Source organism: Ammodytes marinus (genome assembly GCF_949987685.1).
Source record: "Ammodytes marinus genome assembly, chromosome: 2".
Classification (NCBI taxonomy): domain Eukaryota; kingdom Metazoa; phylum Chordata; class Actinopteri; order Uranoscopiformes; family Ammodytidae; genus Ammodytes; species Ammodytes marinus.
This window is the reverse complement of record NC_137231.1, coordinates 16,500,685-16,528,243: the sequence shown is the minus strand read 5'-3', so window position 1 is coordinate 16,528,243 and position 27,559 is coordinate 16,500,685. Positions and strand designations below refer to the sequence as shown.

The following is a 27,559-nucleotide window of genomic DNA, read 5'->3' as shown; positions in this document are numbered from 1 at the left end:
CTTCTGTGCACCAAAATACTTTCATATTAAAATGTATGTTTATCAGTGCAACAATTTATGTTAATTTGTGCCAGTTTAGCATTCACAAATATTTGTGTTTTTTTTATATTGTTATAGTATTTTACATACATTTAAGCCTATGTCTTTGTTAGAGAACACAATTAAAACTCGATACACAATGTTTATGCAACATAGGCCCCAATTGTAAAGTCACAGCGATGTTTTTGGATTCTGGGCTTATATTTTCGGAAAAACCTTGGATTCACCCTTAACTATTGACCTTAACTGTTTTGTTTTTTGTTTTTTTTAAGATATTTTTGGGCATTGTTATGCTTTATTGATAGTGCAGAGAGACAGAGGTGAAATGGGGCAGAGAGGGGAGTGACATGCAGAGAACGAACGCGGGCGGGAATCGAACCCGGATCTGCTGCTGGGCCCGGCCCGGGGGGATGCCCTACCAACTGAGCTAAGGGCGCCCAACCTTAACTGTTTCTGATGTTGTGTGGTATCATAGTAATCCCTGACCATGAAAACATAGGGTTAGACATCACTAGTTATGTGGTATTATGTTTGGTTCAGGAGTTATGATGAAAAATGCATAATTAGGCTATGGCGGAAAGTAAAATGGTCGCCATGGCAACCATGATTCGATTTTGCAATGGCTTAATATCTGAAAATGTTCAGAGCCCCAAACTGTATAAGTGTACCAAGTTTCAAGCTTTTCTGAAAAGGTTAACAATTTTGCACATATCCCCTCTACCATAAAACAGTACTTTAGGAAGCCGAAAATTGACATAAAGGTATGGTTAAGAAACCCCTTAGAAAATAACTTTCCACCACTTGGATTCCTTAAGACTTTTAGTATGTTATTTATTACATATTCATGAGTCAAAAACAGTTGGAATGGTTTCTGTTGCAATTTTTGAGAGGTCAGGTTATATAATGCCTGGACTAAATACCACAAACAGAAAATGTGTATATCAATCTTTCCATATTCTTTCTAAGTCAAACTTAATAGACCAACTATTAGTTTGAAACTATGATAAATTTGTGACAGATGGATTTCTAAAAATGGAGTCTGACATGTGGATCCATAAACTACTCATTAATAATCGTTATGAAATATTGCTTGAATTCTGTATAAATCACTCAACCCAAGAGATCATCAAGCTATATCATAGCATAGCACCAACTTGTTATCAACAAGCCTGAACATTGGACATGTGTATGTTCTTTACACTGGAAAATAAAACCCAAATGAGTCACAAGCTGGTTATGATTATAGTACTTTTGAAACCCTGCATTGACTCATACTGATATTTTATTTACAACAATGTACAGTATGAATACTGTTCATTGTTGTACATTATGATACCTGTAGAACACCAACTATATGTTTATTTTTTAGCTTGTTTTAAATGTGCCAGTGTGTATAGGGCAACTATTTTGACACAATTGACAGTCATGTACAGTAATGTAGCACAGTAGCCTACTCAGTCATGCAATCCGAAACAAAAGAGATGTGCTTCAGAAACTAGATGTGCAGGCATACATGTTTAATTCACTTTTTAGATATAAGGCTAGGCCTATGTAACAACCATATACTGTAGATAAAATAACAAGACAGACAGAGAAACAGATGGGAGGTGTCTTAGAATGAGTCAACCAATGAATAAGTAGAATGGATTATGACATGAACCAGGCTCCCCCTGAAGACTGGGACACACCTGATGCGGAAGTCAAACCTAATTTGTCTGTACCTGCCCTGTGTTGGCTCCACTTTGCGTCGTGTCACCGTCGGGGACGTTTTTTTTTTTCGTGTAAACTACTCATCATGTCGACCACCGTAAAGAGCATCAAAGTCACCTATAACCCCGTTAACGAGAGAAACACTTTCACCAATGGCGACTGCCTCTCGGGCCAGGTGACGCTGGAATTGGCTAAAGACTGCCAGATAGACTCCCTGTCCATTAAATTCAAGGGGAAAGCCGAAGTCAGGTGGACCGAGAGCCACAATCAACATCAACATCAACATCAAAGTACGCCTACTCATGAGGTGTACCACTCCAAGGAGAAGTACTGCAGCATGAAACATTACTTCATTCGAGACAAAAACCTCAAAGGTAAGCGAGTAATATTAAATACCAAAGTGTTGAAGATGGATTGGGTCCTGTTTAGAAGTTTTTATTTTATTTTTTTATTATGCAGAACGACAACAAAACAACTTCTGCCTTGAAGGTGCACTATGTAACTTTGGGTGTCAGGCAAGCGAACATTTTCTAAGGCATATACTCATAACTGAATAAACAAACTTTCCTCACAGGAAAATTGGATCCCTGGAACACTGTTTGAAATAAGAAACCTCCCTGAAAAAGTTACTGCTTCACTGTTGTTGTTGTTTACAGCAGCAGTTTGGTTTACAAACATATTCTCACTTTTGGTTCCAGGTTCTTCAAAATCATATTTACTGATTCATGATGATATAGTTATTCAATACTAAGAATGACATTTCGAGTAAAACATATTTTTTTCCATTTTCATTTTTTTACCAAAAAAACAAATTCTGTGCAAATGTAAAACGATCCCCCATTCCCTGAAACTGCATGTGCACCTTTAAGAGCTGACTGGTCAGACCTGTTACTGCTGCTCTCTGGGATGAACTGCATTTACTGACTTGTTTTATTGTGTGGATGATGGGGAACACATAGATGTATTTAAGGGTGATACGTGTTTAAAATTCCAATTTTGTCAAGATTTTAATTTCAATTAGAGTGGAAGCTCCAAGTGACAATTCAGTGTGCTGATTTTTATCTTTAGCAGACGACAAACACAAACTGCTGGCATCACAGAATGGGGAAATTTGTAAGTATTTCACAACTCTATCTCAGCTTGTTTCCTTGCATCGTAGAGGTGACGGTTAAAACCTTTTACAAAATACGGAAGTTTAAATATCCTCTTTTTTCACCAATAGCTTTCCAATTTCCTGTTTCTTTTCAGACAGCGGTGTCGTTGCTCCAGGATGCCATGTTTACCCATTCACCTTTCAGATCCCTTCCCAGTAAGTAATAATTCAGCTTTCTGCATGCAATGCTGTGAATGCTTATTATTATTATTATTATTATTATTATTATTATTATTATTATTATTATTATTATTATTATTATTATTATTATTATTATTATTATTATTATTCCGCCATTATTTTGGACTTCAATAACTTCAACATACTTCAAACTTCATTCAAATATCAAAATGTTCAGCTCTTCAAGGACATGCTGGGACCAATTCAACACTTTGAAAAAAAAATTATAATTTCATAATTTCTTCAACGTTTTATGGAAAAAAATCAAATCGCTTCTTCTCATTCATACTTCATTCGACACACTTCATTGAACATTCACAATGTCCAGCTCATTCAGGATATTAAATATTCAATAAAGAATGTTCATAAAATTCATAACTCCAAAGATATTCAACTTTTTATTAAATACATTTTTCAGACAAAATTATGATTCCTCCTACTCGTTCATACTTCATCGTATAAACTGTAAAATGTCTGTCTTGTTCAGGAGAACATTTTAATAAGTAATTCACTATTTTATGTTTATAAGACAACATTTTTCCCATTGAAAATGCATTGGAAATACATTGTATTATTCAACTATTCTTTTCATACAGATATATTCATCCTTTGAAATTCATCAACATTTAGCAGTGAAGCATCAGCTTCAGCAGCATCAGTATTCACACCGCAATTTCTTCAGGAATTGCATTTCTAGTTCTAATAAGTGTTCTATATTGATTTGGAAAGACCGTCATCCTCTCCAGTCTTGGAAATAGTGTACTATTAGTATTATTATCAGTTTATCTTGAATGTGCAATGCATACAAATAAATAAATTAAAAACCCCAGTCAATTTCCCATGTTCTTCTGCTGTTGTGCTTTAGGAACATGCCCTCCTCCTTTAAGGGCTCCGTTGGTAAAATTGTGTACTCGCTGGAGGCCAAGCTGGGCAGATCAATGAGGATGGACCAAAATGATTCCACCAAGATCAACTTTGTGTCAAAGGCAGACCTTAGCAGTGGCACTGGGCTAATGGTATGTGCTGAGTTTTATCATTATTCCTGTCATTCAAACAAGGTAGAAAATACCCACCTGGGTTGGTGAATGACTAAAATCCAGCCCTTCTTAATGACATGTGTGGGTGTATGGAGCAATGGACTTGCAGATCCTTACATTTAGAAAACCACACTGTATAATAACAGCTTTTTAAATGCACATGACACAACATGTTCGATGTTGCTGGCGAAAACAACGATTTTAGGCCATACACTGAAATTGAAACTGAATTTTTCTTTTGCATTTTTAGTAAACATATTATTAATTGATGATCAGGACAACCAAAAGTTAAATTGGCAACATTTGGAATTTGACTTTTAAGACATCATAATACAACTAATATGTTCACTGGTTTTCTTCTGATCTTGTTGAAGTATATTACATTAATTACATTTTTCTTCTTTCAGACACCACTGCACGAGTCTAAGGATAAGAAATTGAAAGGTTTCAGCTCAGGAAAAGTCGCCATGGATGTGAATCTTGACAAAACAGGTTTCTTCCAAGGTGAGAACAATCAAACTGTTATTGACACTTAGTATTATACTACCAAAGGTTGTTATTCACATTTCTGGTCTGTCTTGCAGGTGAGGGATTAAAGGTTCTGGCTCAAATTCAGAACAATTCCTCTCGTGAGATCAAGCCCAAGTACTGTGTGTACAGAAAGCACGTCTTCTTTGCAAGAGGAAAACGAAGAGTCAATACAACAGACCTCTTAAAAGAAGTGGGAGAGCCCATCCCTTCTTCTACAAACCAGAACATCACAACAGTCCTTGCCATCCCACATGATGCAGAGCCCTCCATTCTCAACTGCAGCATCATCAAAGTCGAGTACAGACTCAGGGTAAGCCTTTATATGACTACAGTGTGCACAAAAATATCATGTCCCAATTTTGAGATTTAATTTTATCAGAATTATTCTGATCGAGATTAATCTTTTGGAAATACTGGTTTCAAAGTGCTGATGAAAGGATAGGTAATCTAAGTCATAACACCAATGAACGTTTGGTGATGCACACCGTTTGTTAAGAATAATTGTGACTGTACATGATATAGTATGATGATTCTTGTGATATTGAAGAAACAAAAATACAACAATAAAAAAATTAACAACATTTTCCACAGGTCTACCTGGATGTCAAATATGCTTCAGACCCAGAGGTCAAACTGCACATAGTCATCCTGCCGGCCTTTCAGGTTCCTGCTGTGGCACCACCACCTGCTGCCTATGGCTTTGGATTGGAACCCTTTGGGAACACAAACCCACCACCATGGGGCTTTGCACCAGCACAACCATTAGCTCCATCCCAACCCCTGGCTCCCCCACCCCCCTATGGGGCACATGGAATGTACCCTCCTTTGTCAGATTTCAGCAATACATACCAGTGACGGGACTGTGAAGGTACTTATTAGCACATTTGAGGGAAATTAAATAAAGGGATGGAAAATTCAATAAGGGTTAGGCCTACTGCTTCTATCGAATAGACAACCTAAAGTACTGCAATTGCATTGATGTTAAATTGTGTTAGATTCTACACACAAAAACAAGTGCGTAATGCTGCAAAACGGGCTACTTATTACTATACAATGGCTTAATTTGTCTGTTTTATATATAATAAATATGATTTAGTTACAGCTAATATATATTTCTGTCTGTTATATTTCTCAAAAAAAGATGAAATGCTATCATTATCTTGTGCTAGAGAGGAGAGAGAGAGAGAGAGAGAGAGAGAGAAAGACTACTGATACGTATTGGACCACAAACATGTGGTGTATCGTTTCCAAAATAACCTGTATAACAAATAGTGGCAAAGAGGAGTATTTTGATGTAAAACGTCAGATAATTCTGGCCTCCTCTGCATGTAACTTAACTTTCTGAGATGTTAAAAACTGTTGTAAAACTAAAGCTGAAAATACAGTCAAACAGCTCTTCTGTCAACTTGACAAATCTGTCCCAAATAAATAGACTCAGTTTCTGTATTTCGTGTATGTTGTGCTTAATGGAAATTGGAAAATGTTCCATAACAGAAATCCTTCTGTGTTGTTTGTACTCATGTGGCTAAAGTCTGATCCTCTGAATATAATGTGATGTTGTTTATTAAAGGTGCCTTGTAACCCTACCATTTTATTTGTGTGGTGTGGTATGCAGCGTGTGCAAGTGACTAGATTTGTATTTAAATGGAATTGTTAATTTTTTTCTAAATTTAACCACAAGACATAAGACAGAGAATACGATGGGGGTGTGTCTTAACAGGATTCATTTCAATGAGCAAGGAATAATGTTATGAATGATGGGTGGAGGAGAAAATAAACTGGAGATTATGGACCAGACTTCTGCCACTAAATGGCGATGTACTCAAAAACCCCTGTTTAGGTAGGCTACCAGAAAAACCTGTTTCTGTTTTCAGAGTTGCAATATACAAACAGACACCAGCCTTGAATTGTACACCATTTAGATGGCTTTAGAACAAGTTGACCAAACCACACGTCAATCGGAGCTCGTATCTGTAGTGACTCAGAATCTGCTTCAGGATCCAGTTAAAGCAAAGACCTACTGTTATAATGTAAAATACAATCATGAGTTATTAACCAAAACACTGTGGTCACACTCATTTGGGTTCTTGTGCACATGGACATTATGGGGTATGCGAGAGTGGACAAAACTAGCCAAATATGCAGCAGTCATAAAAAGAAACCATAGGCCTAGACACCCCAATTTACACTTCAAAATAAGAGTGAAAGAAGTATAGCATTGATGAAAATTAATAAAATGCAACAGCAGCACAGGGATCAGGAGATAAAAAGAAAGAAAAGTGAATCTAGCGTACAAGATAAGAGTGCACAGAGAGAAATAGGGGACGGATTATAAAAGAGGAGGCAGTAGGGACAGGCCTAATGTGCAGACTATACGTAGACTGTATAAGAGGAGCAGTCTAAGAAAAGGCCTATCGACCGATAACCTGAGTGGGATTCTCCACATTATAGCATTCACCTTTAGGTCTAGGCCTACTTTGTGAGCATTGTCAGGTTCCAGAAATGATAGAAGATGTAGCCTACAATCTAACCAACCTGTTAACTGCTGGACATTTCAGGAAGAAAGAACATGATGGAGGGAAGGAAATGATCAGGGTAACATGGCAGACAAGAGTCTGGGTGGTAAGGACAGGGTGGGATGTTATTGTAGGAAATAGGCCTCTGAGACTAATTAACTCCAGAAGATGGCAGTAATGCCACACCAACTATGCAAGCTGACGTTAAAAACATAGGCTGTTCTCAAGAAATAGACCCAGACTGGGGCCACAGGAGAGAAAACAAAAATCAAATAAGGAAGTTTTATTTTCATTATGTCGAGACATGTCAAGAATAAAGACTAATAGGCTACTCCAAAATGCTTTTGGAGTTAGTGGGGCATTTATGTATTTTCAGCATACTACAATTGACGTGCATGTAGGCCTATTGGGACATCCTAAATCTTTTTCTGGCATACTAAATAGTAGGGACGTGTGGGTATTGGAACGCAGGGAGAAATAGGATATGCTACTACTCAGGGATAAACACACCCACCGGAGTCAAGGCAATGGACCTTTTTGGTAACGGTTGGGCTGAGACTTGTCTGCTCTTATAATGTAGCCATGTCGAGCACCGTAAAGAACCTCACAGTCAACTATAACCCCGCCGCTAACAAGGAAAACACTTTCACCAATGGCGACTATGTCTCGGGCCAGGTGACGCTGGAAGTGGCAAAAGACTGTCAGATAGAATCATTTGCAATTAAATTCAAGGGGAAAGCCGAAGTCCTGTGGACCGAAAGGCACGGCCAAACAACTGTGGTGTACCACGCCAAGGACAAGTACTTTAGCATAAAACATTACTTTGTTCGAGACACGTCAAACCTCAAAGGTAAGTTTGGCAATTTAAAAACCAACGTGTAGACGATGGATTGGCTGCTACGAAGCCCGGGAGGAGACTTAGACGTTAAACTTTTCTTCTTAAAAACATCGTGTGAGTTTTATAAGTCCTTAGAGCGCGTGTGCGGTGTATTTTGCGGAGTTATGTCATGGACCTATAAAGAAATGTCCAGGTCCCCTCCCTGACTATTCAGAAGTTTTTCCCAAATTTGCCGAATGTGTTTGAATTTTTATTTTAAAATATTTTTTATGTGATCTTTAGAAGATGACACACACCGACTGCTGGCAACGCAGAATGGAGAAACGTGTAAGTTGTAGAACATTCTATTTCATCCTGATTCCATGCAAGATAAGGGCGACAGTTAAACGGTACAGAGAGTTCAAACTCTGTAAGGATTAACCAAATAATATAGATGGTTAAACATTAAAGCCTTTACCAATAGCTTTCCAATGTGTTGCTTTTCAGACAGCAATGTTGTTGCGCCAGGATGCCACGTGTACCCATTCACCTTTCAGATCCCTTCCCAGTAAGTAATGTTCTATTTTGATTTGGAAAGGTCATCATCCTCCCCAGTCTTGAACATATGGAACTTGCATATTATCTTCTGAAAAGTATCTTAATTGTTCAAATGTGGACTTTGGAATTGTAGTTTTCTTTATGTTTCTATTTTTTAAGAATAGTATAAGTTTTAATGGTTAGATTGTTACAAAAAATGTTTTTCCAAATTTCCATAATTCGTCACCCTCTTAAAATAATGGCCTAAGTCATTTTTTCAGTGTTTTCAGGAAACACAAACAACTTAACCAAAGATTGAATATATGATATTCATTAATAATTTCACTCAAACAGGTTATGTCAAAAGATGACTCTTGACATTGTAATAACAATTTCTGTCAATTATGTAACATAATAGGAATAAACCCTTTATATTAATGTTTTAACTTGTGACTTAAGCCATTTTACACACTTGTGAAATGTCCTTGAAAAAAAAATTAACAGTAAATTTTGACTTAGGCAAAATAAAATGGCCTAAAACACACTCTTGACATTCTGGTAATATGGTATAATGGCCTATGTCAAGTAAAATCACATGATCTGTTCAACTGAGGAATTAGGCCATTTTACCAGAGGTGGCCAGCATCATAAGGAGTTGATTTAAGCAAAAAAAACATTTTGGCCAAAAAGTGACTTAGGCCATTATTTTAAGAGGGTGACTATATGATACTTTCCTTTTATGTGCAATGCATTTAAAGATGCATTTAAAGTGTATAATATCTGAATATTTAGGGGCATCTAGTGGTGAAAAAACATAAAAAATATATCTTGTCAATTTTTCATGATCTTCTTCTGTTGTGCTTTAGGAACATGCCCTCCTCCTTTAAGGGCTCCGTTGGTAAAATCGTGTACTCGCTGGAAGCCATTCTGAGCAGATCCATGAGGATGAACAAGAAGGATTCGACCAAGATCAACTTTGTGACAAAGGAAGATTTTAGCAGTGACCCTGGGCTAATGGTATGTGCTGAGTTTTATCTTCATTCCTGTCATGCCAACAGGGCAGAAAAGACAAAAGTCCAAGGCTTCTACAAGGAGGTGCAGTGTTGACCCAAGGTTTACTGCTTTGGTGGGTGGAGCCTGGGCTGGCTGGATGTGGGATATTTGCAACAGGTTTTTTGAGATAAAAGGTTTTTATTTTTATTTTTACATTGTTCATTTAATGTATGCCTCTTTTACATGGGACATCAGTGTTTGGGGGACCATTATGGACTTAGATAGACATCAATCATATGCATTAGTCCTTTCATTCTGTATCACCAAGTATTTGTACTTTAAAATCCAAAAGAAACTTGTCAGTAGTGGCCAGTTTATATCACTTATCTCCCCAAAACACTGTTAAGAACCACATTATTTTAGTTCTAAGCAGTAGAGGTGCTCAAAAAATCAACACAGTAAAAATTGCGATTCCTATCTCCTGCGATTTTGAATCGATTCATAATTTGCCAAAATCGTTTTTTTAAATGTCAACTTGCTCAATGTTGCTGGTGAAAAAACTGTTTTATGCTATACACTGACATTTAAAAGGCTTGCATGATTTGTTGTGTCCCTAGTAGAGGTATTCTGCAATGGTAAGCGGAACACCTGTTGAATTGGCTCAATTAGCACAGCAGTTGGACTTTGACATGTGAGACACTCGAATAAATGCTTGTAGGTTCACTGTTTTTTTCTGATGTTGTTGAAGTATATTGGATTAATTCAGTTGGTCTTCTTTCAGGCTCCACTGCACGAGTCTAAGGATAAGAAATTGAAATTCTTCAGTTCAGGAACAGTCGCCATGGATGTGAATCTTGAAAAAACAGGTTTCTTCCAAGGTGAGAACAATCAAAGTGTTATTGACACGTTAGTCTCATACCAAGGGTTATGTTTGACATTTCTGGTCCGTCTTGCAGGAGAGGGATTAAAGGTACTGGCTCAAATTCAGAACAATTCCTCTCGTGAGATCAAGCCCAAGTACTGTGTGTACAGAAAGCACAGCTTCTTTGCAAGAGGAAAACGAAGAGTCTCTACTAAAGACCTCTTAAAAGAAGTGGGAGAGCCCATCCCTCCTTCTACAAACCAGAACATCACAAGAGTCATCACCATCCCACATGATGCAGAGCCCTCCATTCTCAGCTGCAGCATCATCAAAGTGGAGTACAGACTCAGGGTAAGCCTTTATATGACTACAGTGTGCACACAAATATGTCCCCTGAAGATCTTTTCCTTTAGCCTATCATCTCAAATCAATACATTTATCTCATAGTGCTGATGAGAGGATAGGTAATCTAACTCATAACACCAATACACATTTGGTGATGATTCACACAGGTTGTTAATAATAATTGTGACTGTACTTTTAATAGAATGATGTTGGTGATATTGAATACACAATAAAATGTTTTCCGCAGGTCTACCTGGATGTCAAATATGCTTCAGACCCAGAGGTCAAACTGCACATAGTCATCCTGCCGGCCTTTCAGGTTCCTGCTGTGGCACCACCACCTGCTGCCTATGGCTTTGGATTGGAACCCTTTGGGAACACAAACCCACCAGCATGGGGCTTTGCACCAGCACAACCATTAGCTCCATCCCAACCCCTGGCTCCCCCACCCCCCTATGGGGCACATGGAATGTACCCTCCTATGACTGACTTTGGCAATAAATACCACTGACTGTGAGGGTACTTAGGACAAGTGTTCCCTACTATGAAACATGATTATATACAATGTTTTTTCTATTTTATATATGTATTTGATTTTAATTACAGCTACAATATATTTTCATATGTTATATCAATCAAAAAGATTAAAAGCCATAATTATCTTGTGCTAGAGGGCATTTTCTTCCTTGAAGTAAGACTTTCTTTCAAATCATTCTAGTCAGAGGAAACCTCTTTTTGCTTGAAGCTGCCACTATCCCGTTATGGTCAGTAGCTCTTTTGTATACAGTATATGCAGTACATTAGCCTAAGTATTGGTCCTATCATTTCCAAAATAACCTGTAAAATAAATAGTGTCGAAGAACATATCCAGATTAAAACCTTAAGATTATTCTGTCGTCTACTTATGTAACTTAACTTTGAGATGTAAAAAAAGATCTCTTGGAACATAAGCAATGTATGACCCATATGTTGTGGTTATTTAAAATGGGAAAATGTTCCATTACAAAATCCTTCTCTTTGATGTTTGTGCTTGTGTGGCCAAAGTTCTCTTGATTAGGATGTTAGGTTCTCTATTAAATGTGTCTTGTACATTTACCACGCTTTAAGGAACTTTTTATTTGTGTGGTATGCAAGTGACTAGCTTTGTATTTAAATTGCATTATTGACCATGTTAGATATGTAACCACAAGACAGACCGAGAAACATATGGGGGGATGTGTCTAAACTGGATTAATTTCAATGATGAGCAATGTACTTGAATACCTGTAATGGATTTAGAGTCACTTTAAATAGAAGCAAGAAAGAAGTGCGGATTTAGTAAACGAGTTGTATATCTTTACAGAAATGAAATACACAGGGTACACACAGGCGTTTTTGGTGGCATACAATATTTAATAAAAGAAAACACAGCTTCTGTAGCTACATTTCAATTGTCACAGGTTTGCAATATGCAAACACCCAACTTCTAGAATTGTACACCATTTATAGCTTTACAACAGCTTAACCAAACCACACGCCTAACAGAGCTCTTATCTGTAGTGACTCAGCATGTGCTCCAGGATCCAGTCAAAGCAAAGACCTACTGTTTGAAATAATGTAAAATACAATCATGAATAATTAACCAATAGATTTGGGTTCTTGTGCACATTGACTCGAATGGAAAATCAGAACATACGGATATTGCATAGAAGAAAATTAATAAAGAGTGAGCAGCACTGGGATCAGGAGTAAGCCTACAAGGTAGCGTACATAAAAACACAGAAGGGAATAAAGAAGATGCAGTAGGCTACCAATTAACATTTCGAGAATAATGGACAAGATGGAGGGAGTGAAAAGATCAGGGCTAAGGAGCAGCTGGATAAAGGTGATGGAGGACAGGGTGGGAGGTTTTTCTGCTCTGCTTTAGTAAGAAAACAGGGTTGATAGGAACCCATTCTTATAAACTGGCATATTGTAGGAGGTAATGCACTATTAGCCTACAGAAGATGGGAAGTAATGCTACACCAACGATACTGCCGTTAAAACTCAAAAGAGAAAGTAGATTCCTCCTAACAGGAATGGAACACACCCGCCGAGGGAGTCAAGGATGGGCTTAAACTTGTTTACTTCATCTTCTCATCATGCCCACCGTAAAGAGCTTCAACATCAACTATGACCCCGCCGCTAACGAGGAAAACACGTTCACCAGTGGCGACTTCGTCTCGGGCCAGGTGACGCTGGAATTGGCCAAAGACTTCCCGATAGAATCCCTGTCAATTACATTTAAGGGGAAAGCTAGAGTGCTGTGGACCCAGAGTCATGGGCAATCCTTCTCCGTGTACCACAATAAGGAAAAGTACTTCAGCTTTAAACATTACTTTATTGGAGACAATAACCTGAACGGTGAGTGCCTGAAATGAAATACCAAAGTGATTGAGATGGATTAATGCCTGTGCAAAAGATGAAAAGTAACGGGAATTTTGCTAAATGTGTTGGGGAGAGTGAGGAAGCAAAGTCCTCCCAAAGAAGAGGGGTGTGTCACGGGTGCGACGCGAGTTAACCGTTGCCAGGTGTGGTCATGGGTGTGGTGCCAAAAAGTGTTCTTCTGCCAGGAAGTGGTATCAGCCCGCGGGAGCGCGCACAGCCTGTTAAAGATAGATAGCTCAGACGTGATCAAACAATCATTAGGCTTATATGATCACTTTTCGGCACAATGCACAAGCTGGCTCGACAACTTAAATTCCTGATCACAGATAGCGACTGGGCTATCCCAGTGTTTTTTATTCAAGCCGTGTGCGCAGCTGGTGCGCTACCTTTAAAGGGGGCGTGTGACTCGTCATTTCTTCCTCACCAAATGGATAGATCACGTGCCACTTACTTTACCCAGGACAAGAGGAACATCTGATTGTCCGCTATGAGGATGAATACAACAAACAATAGAACCGAATGCAAAACTTTTGTTGCAAAGAAGGCGAGAATCAATGAATGTGCTAAAATTATCCCAAGATATTTATTTTACCACTCGAGCTAAGTGTATGGAACGTGACAAGACTGCACATTGCAAAGCTCTTCATTTTAAACTTGACACAGTAGAAAAAAACACTATACTAAACAAATGAATGTAGGCGAGCGAGGCCTATGTCTGACACTCTCCCATCTCTTTAGTTTTTGGACAAATAAGAGTTAAATTAATTTAACTGATTTGAATAGTAGGCCTTTATGTGATAATTACCAATATCATTACAAAGCATGTGCTGTGTGCATATTTTTTTTTTTTGCCTAATGTGAAATCCACTATGTAGCAGCTTCAGTGTAATTGTGTGATATGGATTAAATAACAAACAGCCCAGTGAACTAATGTGATAAGTAAGAAGGCCTCTTTAATTTCCAGTGTTTGCAAATGACCTATAGTTAACTGGGAGGAGGAACATCTTTGCCAGTATAGCGCTGCATACATCATTCTATATTTTCTGTGTCGATAACCGAATTAATGTAGGTTTCTCTGGGGAAAAAAAGCTGAATCTCTATTGCTCATAAAGAATATCGTCGGTTCCAAGAGATTTCCAAAGCAGTTGATTCATAAAAGAGGCTTGTTCGAGCTAATTTCAATCCCAAACTCTGAACATAACCTCCCCAGAGCAGGTCAGCCATGCAGCACAAGTTACCATGGTGAACTAACCAGTTAAGAGTTTGATTGACAAAAGATGATCTGATTTCAGCTTGTCAGTAGTTAGGATTCTTTGAACTTCTTTGGGGGTATGGATGACACCTTACAGAAATGTTGATGGTATATTTCACAGTTTTTCTTAAATTCTTTAGACCAAATGTTTGATAGCTCTCGTAACAAATGTTCATTGCGGACAATTCAGTGATTTTTTTCCTTCTTTGTTTTTCTTTAGGAGATGACAAACCATCCCAGGATGGAGAAAGACGTAAGCATTCCTCAGTATTTGTGTCTCAGCCTGTTGGTGAGACCCTAAGGCCTTGCATTCTAAGGGCTGGTCAGTGCAAACCTTTTAAGGAGTGACACCATACAGATGTTGAAACATCCTCTCCTTTACCAATAGCTTTACCATTTCCTTTTTCGTTTCAGAAAGCACTGTGGTTGCACCAGGATGCCATGTTTACCCATTCAACTTTCAGATCCCTGACAAGTAAGTAAGGGTCCTGTTAAGGGTTTTTTAAGGGCACTGTAGTGACTTAGACATTCCTCTATCCTCTAACTCAATGTATATAGATATGTTTGTTTAAAGTGTCATTTAAACATTTCAACATAGCCCGCCTGCCTCTCTAATATCACCACATACACAAACAATAAATAATCAAAATAAAATTAAGACCGATGTCCTATGATGCAATATAACGTGTTAATTCACAAAATGTAATTTAAAGTATACGTGATTCCAGAATGTTTTATAGCAACATTTATTTTTATTTTTATTTTGACATTCTCATACGACCCCATGCCTAGGTGTGGGTGATCCAGGCAACATATATAGGTTTAATTAAATAATTAAGAAATGTTCAAATCTATAATGAATGGAACCTATGTATAAAGACAGCGTTTCCATTTTATTGTTGCTTTCCTGTATTTTGCAATGCAAGAAAACATGTTCTTTCAATTTTGAATGTTCTTTAGGAACATGCCCTCCTCCTTCACTGCTTCCGGTGGTAAAATTGTGTACCTTTTGGAAGCCAGGCTGAGCAGATCAAAGAGGATTGACCAGAAAGATTCAACTGAGATCAACTTTGTGACAAAGGAAGACATTAGCTGTGACCCTTGCCTCATGGTATGTGCAGAGTTACATCTTCATTCCTGTCATTCCATTGGGTGGAAAAAGCTTGCCCTTGGTTGGTAAATGGCAAAAATCCAGCCCTTCTTTAGTACCTGCAAAGGGGAAGCCCACAGTGTTGCTGGCAAAACAACACTATTAGGCCACACACTAAAATTGAAATGGTCAAGATTATTCTTTTAATTTCTTTGTAGGTAGATTATTATTACATGACTAGCAGAACACCTGTTGACTTGGACGTCTTTCAGACACCACTGCATGAGACTAAGGACAAGAAAATGAAGGTTTTCAACTCAGGAACAATAATGATGGAGGTGGATCTTGAAAAAACAGGTTTCGTCCAAGGTGAGAACAATCAAAGTGATATATCGATACTCATAAATCTCTTACCAAGTTTTTTTTCTTCTTTTTTGACATTTCTGGTCTACCTTGCAGGAGAGGGATTAAAGCTTCACGCCAACTTTAAGAACAACACCTCTCGTGATATCAAGCCCAAGTTCTGTCTGTACAAAAAGCACAGCTTCTTTGCAATCACTGGTCAAAGAGTAACGTCTTCCGACGTCGTAAAGGAAGCGGGAGAGACCCTTCCTCCTTCCGTAAATTGGAGCGGCCCACGAGTCATCACCATCCCCCATGATTTGAAGCCCTCCATTCTCAACTGCAGCATTGTCAAATTGGAGTACGGAATCAGGGTAAGCATTTACAACGTATTTGACCGGGAGACTGGCAACAGAGATGTGTATGCTTGTTCTTATTTGAGTTTGCACAAAAAAGATAATGTCTCCTGAAGATATATTTTCCTATATAATCCAAAATCACAAATAACACAAAGAGTGCTAATGAATCAAACCCATAACACCAATAAACGTTTGTGGTGATGCACACAGGTTTTTAATAATGTTTAAAAATAGACGGTACGTTATAGGCCTATATAGTATGATGATTCTTGTGATATTGTGATATATACAATAAAACCCAATAATACTTTATAACATCAACAATGTTTTCCACAGGTCTACCTGGATGTCAAATATGCTTCAGACCCAGAGGTCAAACTGCCCATAGTCATCCTGCCGGCCTATGGCTTTGGATTGGAACCCTTTGGGAACACAAACCCACCAGTGCAACCATCTGCACCAACCCAACCTCTGGATCCCCCACCCCCCTATGGGGCCCATGGAATGTACCCTCCTTTGACAGATTTCGGCAATAAACACCAGTGACTGAAGGTACCCCAACGGTACTAAATCAAAGTTTACTTTGGTTCAACATCGTCATATCACCATTATAATACTTACATAGTCCTGTATAAAAACATGACCTCATCGAGATGTATCCTGTCTTATCTCGTTCACTTGCTCCCTGAACAAATGCACGTGCCAACGGTGTTGTAAAAACCCTACTGCTTTGGTCCAAAGGTGCCGCTATAATCAACACAAATTGAGAGTTCCTTTTAGCCACTGTAAGGAAATTAAATTAAAACATTGAAAAGGAGATTGCAATGAGTATTACTAAATTTCTATTAAACCGTAAGTACAACAAATTAATGATGAATGGTAATTGTGTTTATACTATACACATATAGTAGAAGAAACAGAGAAAGTGTGGTCTACAGTCAAACATGTTACATATTACTATAAAATGGCTTTAATCTTTCAGTTTTATACATATTTGTATGCTTTTAGTTTCAGTGTATATTAATGGCTGTTATATCACTCAAAATAAATGCCACAAGTATCTTATGTCAGAGGTAACTTTTTTCTTGAAGTAAGATTTGTCTTTCAAAACCTTATGCTCAGAGGGAAGCTGTTTTTTTTCTCAACCACCGCTATCCCTAACATGTGTTGCATCATTCCAAAACAAATGTTGACGAGAAGTATTCAAATGCAGAATGCATACCTCTGAAGGTCTAGAGTCATAAATAAAAACCCAGATGATGTCATCAGGGGAATCTCAGGTTAGGCTAGAGACTTAAAATAAAGGCCTTAATACTTAAACTTCTAGAAAGCCCTAATGTAAGATAGTTACCAAAACAAAGACAGTATTACAGCTGTACTAGCATTGCTTTTGAAATACATACTGTATTTGGGCTGGCTCCATGTACATTTCAATGCTTCTTCTGTCCCTACTCCAACTCTAATAAGCCTCTTAGATCCTCAGAACAATTTATTTGAACTGTTCCATGATCAAGGTTGGTGCTGTGGAATCGCCTTTGGTGGCTCTTGGTTGTTTTTTTAGGTCAGTATTTGCATCTTATCGTTTACTTTTTATAAATTGTTTTGACAAGTTTCTATCATGCCCCTCGGGGATGAATAAAGTGATTTGAATTGAATTGAATATCATGTCTGTTCAATCTCTATGCACATTTAATTTTGCCTTGTATTTAATCATTGCCATTTACTGTTGTCATTGTGCCCTTCTGATTACTGATTTCATTGTACTCGCTATTCTTGTGCCGTTAGTATTCATTTGAAAAGCGCTTTGTTCAATATTGTTCAAAATATTGGAATTACAGGATCCAGTATTTTAAGTTTGACTTGCACTAAGGTCTGAAACAAAAACCAAAGATTATAAATTCTGGAATATAAATAATGTTTTGTCAGTGTCCGTGCTGAGTATTGTGTGATGTGACTGAGTAATTGTCCTTATAATTTCTCTGTCCTGGTTTCACTGATCTCTTCTGTTTCCTTTGAATAAACCACAATCAATATACAACATGTTGTTGAAGTGTATAATGTCATTTTATCCCATACTGCATCACTGATACGTAGTTTACTGTCGTTAGCACAAGTTCACTAATGTATTTTTTTTGTTTTAGCTAATTTTATAACATGACATTGGTTCAATCTTTAGTTTCATTTGTGTTACTAATGAAGAAATAGAAAGGTGCAAACCTAAGAAAGGAATAACCCTGACCTGACGGCATGCTAAACTTTCTTTGAGCATGAAATACCATTGGCCCAAATGATAAAATACTAAAAGGAACCTGTCCTGTTTAGATGTTTGGTTTGCATTACTAGACTTTATAAAGTTTTAAAGGGGCGTGTGACAAATTTTGAAAATGTTTGATAAAAAAACACAATTTTAGTATTTCTTATTAACCTTACACAACAACACTGCTTGTGTGGAGAAGAGTAGCCGGTACTGAGTTTTTAGAAAAGCTAAAGCTTTTGCTGCTGATAGACCTGTTGACGCACCTTTCTTTTAGTAATTCAATGTAGATAGTATCTACATTCTCCTACTGTGGATATTTTAGGCCATACAACTGTGATTTCTTTATTCCAAGACTAAAATCCCATTATGTCAGATGGCACCCCAAATACTATAGCTATGTACAGTAAATGGAATGTTTCTTTGATGCGACTAGAAAATACTGACACATTGAGATAGCATACCTTGTGACAGTCATTAACCCAGATTAAAGAGACAGGTATTTCTTTCCAACCAGGTTATCAGATTACAGGGCAGAATATTTTTTCCACTGACGTTGTGCGCATGCGGGTGTGTCCCTCACCTGTGGGCGGAGGCAGGGGAAAAACAGGTCTAACGAGATCTGCATGCCTGAGAGGAGATATAAACAGCACCACAGCAGTTTAGGGGTTTACGGTGGCTTGAGTTCCTTTTAGGTTTTACTGGAGGTTTTGATTTTCCACTCTGTATTTCTCTGCATGAAATGACCATCACACATTTCTCTATTGAATATGATGCCATCAACAACCAAAACACCTTCACAAATGGAGATAGCGTTCATGGAAGAATCATCCTGGAAGTGTCCAAGGAAACAAAAATCAAATCGCTGATATTCCTCGGACAAGGAAAAGCCAGGGTTTGCTGGAGTGAACATTACGGGCAATATCAAACCTATGTGTACTGGGCTGATGAAAAGTATTATGATGTCAAACATCATATCTTGAGAGAGTCAAGACAAGATGGTAACGTATTTACAATCAATACTATGCAATACAATGTTCAGATAATGAAATACCATTAGTATACTGTTTAAAGTCTCATAATCAATATTCTCCAGGCACTCAAGTCATTGGGAAAGGAAGACATGTATTTCCCTTTTCCTTCCAGATCCCTGACAGGTGTGTATGCTTAACCTTTTTCATGTCAAATTGAAAATATTTAGCTCCTCAGTATTTTTCTTCTAGGCTTTTACACAATGGGTTTATAACAACACACTTGTTACCCATAAAAAGTGTGAAGGGTAAATTATAGTTTGGATTGTGGTTAGCAAGCTAATTAGTTGTCAGATGGTTGTTGGCCTTGATGCTAGCAAGAAATTCAAGTTGGGGTTGGTCGTCACATTTTTTGGGGGGTTGGTTGTCACATGTTATCCAAAGGCTGCATCCAGAAAAGGAACCCAATAACGAAATAAATTGTCAAGCTGTATCCTCACTGACACCCCAGAGAAGGAAAGAATAGAGCAGGAAAAGGCAGCTAGCATGCAAAAGAAAAAAGGGCAACAAAATCAAAACAACCCAGTGCATCCCAAACTAGACCAGCTGCCAATGACAGTAAGTTATCTAGGCATATTTGTCAACTAGACAATGCAATTAAACTTTCAAATTTAGTTCTACTTTCTTGCCTTCTTTTTAAGATTATTCCCATTAAGATAACATTGTAACAAACAACCCCATACTGTGTGACAACCGACCCCTTGATGGGGTTGGTTGTCACAATGTGTAAGGGTGTCTTTGATGATTAATTTCTTCTTTATTAAAATAAGATAGAAAAAGTGAGGGGTACACATTTCAAGCCAACACCTTAAGCTTCAATTTAATGTAGGAATGACTATTGAAAGATGTTTAGGTGATGAGCAATTCTCACTAGAGTAAAAAGTGTGCCTACTTACCCCGTTCTCCCCTACTTCACAGGAAAATCCCATCATCCTTTAAATCAAGAATAGGCAAAGTTGTTCATAAGGTTAAGGCAGAGCTTAAACAATCGATGAAGCTGACCAAAACGGCCAAAACCCACTTCACATTTGTGTCCAAAGCAGACATGGATATTCCCGGACTCATGGTAAGAAATTTCAAAATCATTTCATTTTCAAAAAAGTAACCTTTTAATAATATGCTGTCTGGGCAAAATATTTAGCAGCTATAATGTTGGTGGCGGTCTGTTCTTCTAGGAACCTCAGTATGGTTGCAAGGATAAATCGTTCAAAGTTTTTGGCTCCGGAAACGTTTCCATGGATGTTCACACAAAGCGGATGGGATACGAGCAAGGTAATAATCTGGTCTGGTAGAGACATTCTTAATGTTCTATTCACTGCCTGTCCTTGTTCAGTAACTTACTGGACACACCTCTCCCTTTTATTATGAAGAACAGGTATACTAGGTTTGATTATCTGAAGAACCTTTAATACAACCTACCCCTTTTCATCAAGGGAATACATACTCTTGTTTGGTAAAACCAAAAATAAAAAAACTCCTTAAAAACCTGTCACCTTTTTGAAAATACTTTCTGGACATGTTTTTCCATCCCGTCACCATACCTGGAATTCATGCTAGGTGATGTCAGAGATGCCAAATATCTCATTTTATATCACATTTCCACTAGAGAGGGCAGTGAAACACTGCTCTTCAGTCTGGTATGAATTCTGAAAGTCAAACGCACTGAGGTTTGTTCACTTTATTTCTTTACCTTACCTTATTGTATTTTAATGTTAGGTTGGCTAGGTGGGTTAGGTGGTGCATTTATGTATGTCTGTGCATCTGTTTTGCTATTTCAATCTTGTTTATCTTGCACAAAGAAATAAAACTAAACTAAACTAAAGTTCACTGATCTGGGTAAATTTAAGACTGCACAAATCATGTTCAAGGCAAGAAATCAACTACTTCCGGTAAAGGTTAAAAAAACTGTTTATGGACAGAGAGGGTGGTTATAATTTGAGAGGGGAACCTTAATTAAGAAAACACAATTTCAGAACAACTCTGAAGTTGTGTATGACTATCTGTGGGGTGAATTTTTGGAATCAGTTTAAACAAGAAGTAAAACTTAGCACAAACATGATTCAGTTTAGGCACAAAAACACTTTTTTTGAATGACAGGGTAGGTGATTTTAAATGGGATATTAGCTACACTGATTGTATTGGGATAAGTGATTTGGGGGGTTTTACTTTCTTCTTTTTTTGTTGTTGTTTCTTTTTGTAATTTTTTTTGTAAGGCTTTGTAAATTGTAGATTACTGTATACATATACATAATTTGATGCACATTATGTAAGTAGGTGTTTAAAGCTGATAAATACATATCAGATAATCATGAGCAGTTGAATAAGTGGCAGGAATAAATAAGCTTTGTTTTCCTCCCACTCCTTTTCGGACACAGACGATACATTTATTTTATAAATATTTTTCATGACACTTTATAAATATTGTTGTTTAGTGTTATGTGTATTTGTATGATTTGTCATACTTGCTTTTTTTTCTCAAAATAAAGACAACATGAAATGAAGTTATTATTTGAGTGCCTTAACATTATGCTAGCACAGAATAGTAACTGTGATCACATGTGGATTGGGTTTAGAAATTGACCAGGCTTCTTTCCTCGGTTTTACAGGTGAGACCCTCCGAGTTACTGCTGAGATCACCAACCACTCATCTCGTGCAGTGAAGCCCAAGTTCACACTGTACCAGAAGAAGAGTTACTTAGCCCAGGGTCGCAGGAAACTTGAAACCAAGGAGATCCTGAAGGAGAAGGCTGAGGCTGTGGAATCCTCCGACAAACAGACCGTGACCAAGGTGTTCACCATCCCTAAGGAACTACCATCCTCCATCTTGAACTGCTCTATCATCAAGCTGGAGTACAGGCTGAAGGTGAATATATTATCTTTATAAGACAGCTTGTGGGAGGTTATACTGCCTCACCCCTCGCTGAGATGTTCCTCTGTTCATATGCATGATAACTGTTTTATTAAGATAGCTACTGATGGGGAGCTTTTGGGGTTTTATATCCCTGTTTTTACAGTTAAATATATCTTATTTACTATGGTGAATGACGTTCAATTATTAGTTTTTGGTTTTGGCCTTTTTCAAGACCCGTTGTGGAGTAAATTGGTCAGTCGTCACTAAACTTGAGGCCTAGCAGGGCCTTTTTCCATGACCAAGGGGGCATGAGCATAAGGAAAGCCTACGTTGCTATGCTAAGACTAATGCTATGCCATAACATTAAATGCACAAAAGGGCAAAGCTCATGAACATTTTCCTCACTAATTGTAAAGTGGCTAGCATATACTAAAAGACACACAGTATTTAAAGACAATTAAGGGACGGCACACATGAACATAATGAATGCAAAGGAGCTCAACAAACTACATAGGGAGAATACCCACAGTGAATCAGAGGAGACCTCTAGTGACCAAACAAAATAATACAATTGGTAAGTAAGGCTGGAAGACCTAGAATGAAACTAAAACTTACTTTCAAAATATACAGTAAATATTTGAATGTATCTGGGCACCTTGAACCCATTGTCATTGTCCATGCTAAACATGTATGTGCAGATTATATAAACACATGTTACTGTAATAGATTATACTTGACAATTATTATGTTAATAGAAATAAGAGAAACACCACCAACAGTATAACAAAATCAATGTCCTTCACAGATCAACCTGGAAATCAAATGTGCTTCCAACCCAGAGATAAAATTCCCCATAGTGGTCCTTCCTGCCTCTGAGGGCCCTGCTAAGAAAAAAACACCTGCTTCTGCTGCCTTTGGATTTGAAGCATTTGGGAACCCAAACCAAGCAGCCTGGGGCACAGCATCACAACAACAACAACAACAACAAGCAGCACCCCATGCTCTGGATCCCCCACCTCCATATGGAGCATTTGCTATGTACCCCTCCTTAACTGACTCTGCCACTAATTGGAATGCACTGTAAATAGCATTGCATTCCTATAAAACTGTCAGAGTCATGATAGAAAGTTTTAAAAAAGTCTCGACATCAGTGAGGGATACCAGAGATACCGTCATTTTTTAATTATTGTATACTGTATGTATCCGTATTTAATGTCCATAAAATGAATTACACTTGTTTTTGAGTACTAAACAATATTAATTAAAACCCTGTACAGGTTTTGGTTGTGACTGGAAAGTATCATTATGGTCATGTAGCACACTGAGGCAATATCCTGAATAAAGTATGTCTTTTGATGCTAAACTTTGCTTTTTATTCTACTGTGAATTTGTAAGGATATTATTATGACACTTAACTATGTACAGTAACGACTTAGAGTAATGAAGCATCATATGAACATGAAGTATCATATTTTAAGAAAGGGTCCTTTGTCCAGAGTGAAGGTTTTGCACAATTTCTATTTTTAAGGAGAAGATTAGCTAGCGAAAACAAAAGAGTCAACAAGAGAAAAACAACTGCCTTCCATCCTGAACTGCTTCATCATCAAACTAGAATACAGGCTGAAGGTACACAGCAAGCGTACACATGACGGACCCTTATTGCCTGCAGTAATCATGTAAAGTCATGTTTATTTTCTATTTATATAGTTCATGTTTTTATTACGCTGTCTTATAATGTATGTTGTCTAATTGTCATATGATACAATCATTTATCAGAAGGAATGCCATTCTTTTGTACATGTTACTAATAAAGTTATAACATTATGCAGTGCTAGTGTTGTTTTGAATTTAGATTCTTCAGTAATATTCACTATTCACTGAGGAATCCCAATGCATTACTCACTTTGTCATAATCTGTTGTCTCACTCTGTCAATCTCAATGGATTTGGCCTAATTTAGCCTGCAAGGCTGTTGGCTAATTTAGACTGCTGGCTAGAGTTACCCATGTGAAAGGGACACCTGGGGCTCCTGATCACCTGATCATGTGTCTGACACGGTTACAAGTCCACCGCCAAAGTGCATATTCCAGCCTTGACTGTTCATTGTTGCCTTCGAAAGGCTTCCTGATAATACCACAGTGGATCTTCAGTATTTAATGATCCAAGGATTTATTTCGTAAAATAGGAGGATTGCTCTGCGTGCCTTTATACCTTTGGGAAGATTTTGTTGTTGCGGGCTTATCATGACTGTAAAGCATCTCTTGGTGGATTTCGACAAGCCTAACGAACGAGGCAGCTTCTCTCCTGGGGACATCCTCTCTGGAAGGGTGACAGTGGTGACCAGCAAGGAAACCAAAGTGCAGTGTTTCTTGGTCAAAGCCAAAGGAAAAGCTAAGGTGGCGTGGTGTGAACAGGGACAAGCCACAAGGGTTCACAGCAACAAGAAGAAATACTTTAATTTTGAACATATTATTCTGCAGGATAAAAACAAAGGAGATGGTTAGTGTTGTCCCTTTCTTGTGCCAAACACTGATGAATAGGTGATTGTGTGTGAACAAATTGATGAATGTACATCTAACTTGTTCCTTTTTTCTTTTTAAAAGGTTCAGAAATCATCAGCGCCGGGAGGAATGTCTATCCATTCACCTTTGTAATTCCAAATGTGTGCGTGTGGTCATCCAACCTACTTATGAGGACTTAACATTCATCACAAATGCATCCTTAGCAGCAGGTGAAATGAAATAATAGCCCTTAAATATTTAGATTGTTTTCTTCTTTCAGAGATATGCCTTCATCTTATCAAGGGAAATGGGGCAAAATTGAATATAGCCTGCGAACCAAGCTGACCCAGTCAATCTGGCTAGTCAACAAGACCAAGACTGAGTTCCCTTTTCTGACCAAGTCTGAATTCCCCTTTGCCTCAAAATCAGATATGATAATCATGGGACTCAAGGTATGGAACTGATTTCCGTGTATACGTTAAGTATAAGTTTTTTTTTCTTTTTTCCACTTGTGTGTCCAGCTTAGTGTGCCATACCTCTGTAATCATCCATGCAGCTAATAACAGTGTCCTTATGATCTCATTTGGTATAGGAGCAACACTATGCAACCAGGATTTCATATTATGGCTCTGAAAAGGTCACTTTGAATGTTACGTCAGAAAAAATGGGAACAAAGCAAGGTAAACAGACTTAACAAATAAATACACTTTTTCTTAATGGCCTTAACTTAAAAGAGGTAATGACGTTTTCTTCCCCCTATGTATACACAGGTGAGGCGATGGCTGTCTCTGTGGAAGTACTCAATGACTCTGCACTAACGGTAACACCCAAATTCTACCTGTGCGAGAAGCAGACATTTGCTGCTCAGGCTAAGAGGATAGTACATGCAAATGACACCCTGTTCGCCACAGGAGACTCTGTCCCAGCTGAGACCCGTCAGACTGTTACCAAAATTCTCAGTATCCCTCCGCAGCTCCCCCCTACCTTCTTCAACTGCAGCATGATGAAACTCGAGTACAGGCTCAAGGTATTTTTTTTATAGGCCTCAGAAATATATGAAGCAATGCAAAAGCTCACACGCACCCTCATTATCCATGATGTCTTTGTTTCAGTGTTCTTATTTTCTATGAACCATGAGTTGATGCAAAGTGAGAGACTATTAAGGCAAGACACTGCAGGTAAATAGGGTAACATTTGCATCTCATTAAAAAACTGAAATCTACATGTTGGATGAAGCCAGAGTTAAAATCTTCATTCCATTGGTATAAGATATTAGTGTCCAAAGCTTTTACTGAACAGACACAGATGCTGTCTTTTCTTATTTTATAAATTAAGAAATACTATGTACTGTTCCTGAAAATGCATTTTCGGCATGTTTTTAAGAACAAAATGTATCATTACTCAGACAATTATCAACATATATAAAAATCCTTCTGTAATAACCTTTAAAATAGTGCAAAGAATGATTATGGATTATTAGTTGATGTAAGTGCTTTAGAAGTTGAGATTCCGAATATTAAAAAAAAACTGCGGTTGAGACAATGGCCATTAAACATGGTTATAGGCCTAATAGGAGAAATATAAAGACACAAACAGACAAGGTTTAGTATAATAAAAACCAACATTTTGGACCTTTTATTATTATGAAGGAAGACATGTTATGGAAGCAAAATAGAGAAAAATCTCAAAGTTGATCAGTTCTACAAAAAAAATGTTTTTGCATGCAGTGTTGCCTACCATCATGATTTTTAAACCTCCAGCAGAAATGGAGTGTGGCAACAGCACCATACAGTGGCTGTATGTGAATGGAGGCAGAGAGAGGAAGTGGAAGGAGGGGTTAAAGGGGACAGCCCTCATGGCCTGTCTCTACACAACAGTGAGGATACAGGCAGGAAAGGTGTCATGTTACAGTCCAACCTTCTCTGCTCTGCCATCAGCTCATAGGGGTTTAGGTCACTATTTGCATTTAACACCGGGGTAAGTGACCGAGAGCCAAAGCAAATAAATCATACAGTACAATGATAATAAGATTTCAATTAAGTGTTTATTTTATGTTGTACATCAAAATGACCCTCTTTTTACAGCTAGTGTGGTCTTCATACTAACTGAAGTAATTCAAATGAGTATATGTGTATTTTGTTTATTTGGCATGCAAGAGCTTAAAGCAGCATTGCATGTGTTTCTTTGATCACAGGTCACTCTTGATGTCCCTCTGGCAAGAAACCCTGAGATCAAGCTTCCTCTGGTCATTCTGTTGGGTTCTCCGAAACCACATCAACAAAAACCAAAAAGATCCATCTGGTTTCGAAAGCTCCCCAGTTAAAAAGGATGCTTTAGATCAAGAGCCAGTGGTATGCATATTGTAAGACAACCATTGACTCAAATTACCAAGAGAGAATAACTGTTCCATGGAGCTGCTTTTGAATACGTTTCTTGGGGATGTTCAAACAGCCTCAAGTCCTTAAGAATCCGCCTGCTGTGTGTTCTCTTGTCCACCAAAGAGAGATATGTCACTACAGTATGTCGTTTACCATTATCATTCCATTTGTGTGCATTTGAGTATAAGAACATAAATCAATGTACTCACCTTTACCTGACTTAAAGCTATAGTATAATGCGTAACTTCTGTCGCCCCCATAAGGAATTCTGAGTAATAGCAACAACACTGTCAGCACATATACAGTACATCATATACAGCCTTTTGGTGATCCTACATGGATTTTATACCTTCTGCTGTACGTTCATATTTTTTCT

At 37.9% G+C, this 27,559-nt stretch overlaps 4 protein-coding genes across 4 annotated transcripts; all 4 read left to right on the top strand.

The window, feature by feature from the left end:
- Nucleotides 1–1,731: 1,731 nt before the first annotated feature.
- LOC307256123 (uncharacterized protein) lies at nt 1,732–11,809 on the top strand. The gene is made up of 14 exons (XM_080034999.1): nt 1,732–2,123; nt 2,818–2,862; nt 2,998–3,058; nt 3,948–4,098; nt 4,527–4,623; nt 4,704–4,960; nt 5,242–5,504; nt 7,691–8,016; nt 8,287–8,331; nt 8,491–8,551; nt 9,387–9,537; nt 10,295–10,391; nt 10,470–10,726; nt 10,968–11,809. Exons 1-14 carry the CDS (start codon nt 1,835–1,837, stop codon nt 11,229–11,231), a joined length of 2,364 nt encoding a protein of 787 aa, XP_079891125.1. The 5' UTR covers nt 1,732–1,834; the 3' UTR covers nt 11,232–11,809.
- A 1,031-nt stretch (nt 11,810–12,840) lies between these two features.
- LOC307256113 (arrestin domain-containing protein 3-like) lies at nt 12,841–18,175 on the top strand (the record flags this gene model as incomplete). The annotated part of the gene is made up of 7 exons (XM_080034988.1): nt 12,841–13,102; nt 14,599–14,631; nt 14,793–14,853; nt 15,339–15,489; nt 15,741–15,837; nt 15,928–16,184; nt 16,506–18,175. 7 exons carry the CDS (start codon nt 12,841–12,843, stop codon nt 16,713–16,715), a joined length of 1,071 nt encoding a protein of 356 aa, XP_079891114.1. The 3' UTR covers nt 16,716–18,175.
- An 898-nt stretch (nt 18,176–19,073) lies between these two features.
- On the top strand, nt 19,074–24,086 carry LOC307261909 (arrestin domain-containing protein 3-like). Its single transcript, XM_080042591.1, has 6 exons — nt 19,074–19,424; nt 19,520–19,580; nt 20,373–20,520; nt 20,630–20,726; nt 22,061–22,317; nt 23,111–24,086. Exons 1-6 carry the CDS (start codon nt 19,166–19,168, stop codon nt 23,387–23,389), a joined length of 1,101 nt encoding a protein of 366 aa, XP_079898717.1. The 5' UTR covers nt 19,074–19,165; the 3' UTR covers nt 23,390–24,086.
- Nucleotides 24,087–24,547: 461 nt separating this feature from the next.
- Nucleotides 24,548–27,128, top strand: LOC307261990 (arrestin domain-containing protein 3-like; the record flags this gene model as incomplete). The annotated part of the gene is made up of 6 exons (XM_080042721.1): nt 24,548–24,803; nt 24,908–24,968; nt 25,086–25,257; nt 25,398–25,485; nt 25,576–25,832; nt 27,000–27,128. 6 exons carry the CDS (start codon nt 24,548–24,550, stop codon nt 27,126–27,128), a joined length of 963 nt encoding a protein of 320 aa, XP_079898847.1.
- Nucleotides 27,129–27,559: the final 431 nt, after the last annotated feature.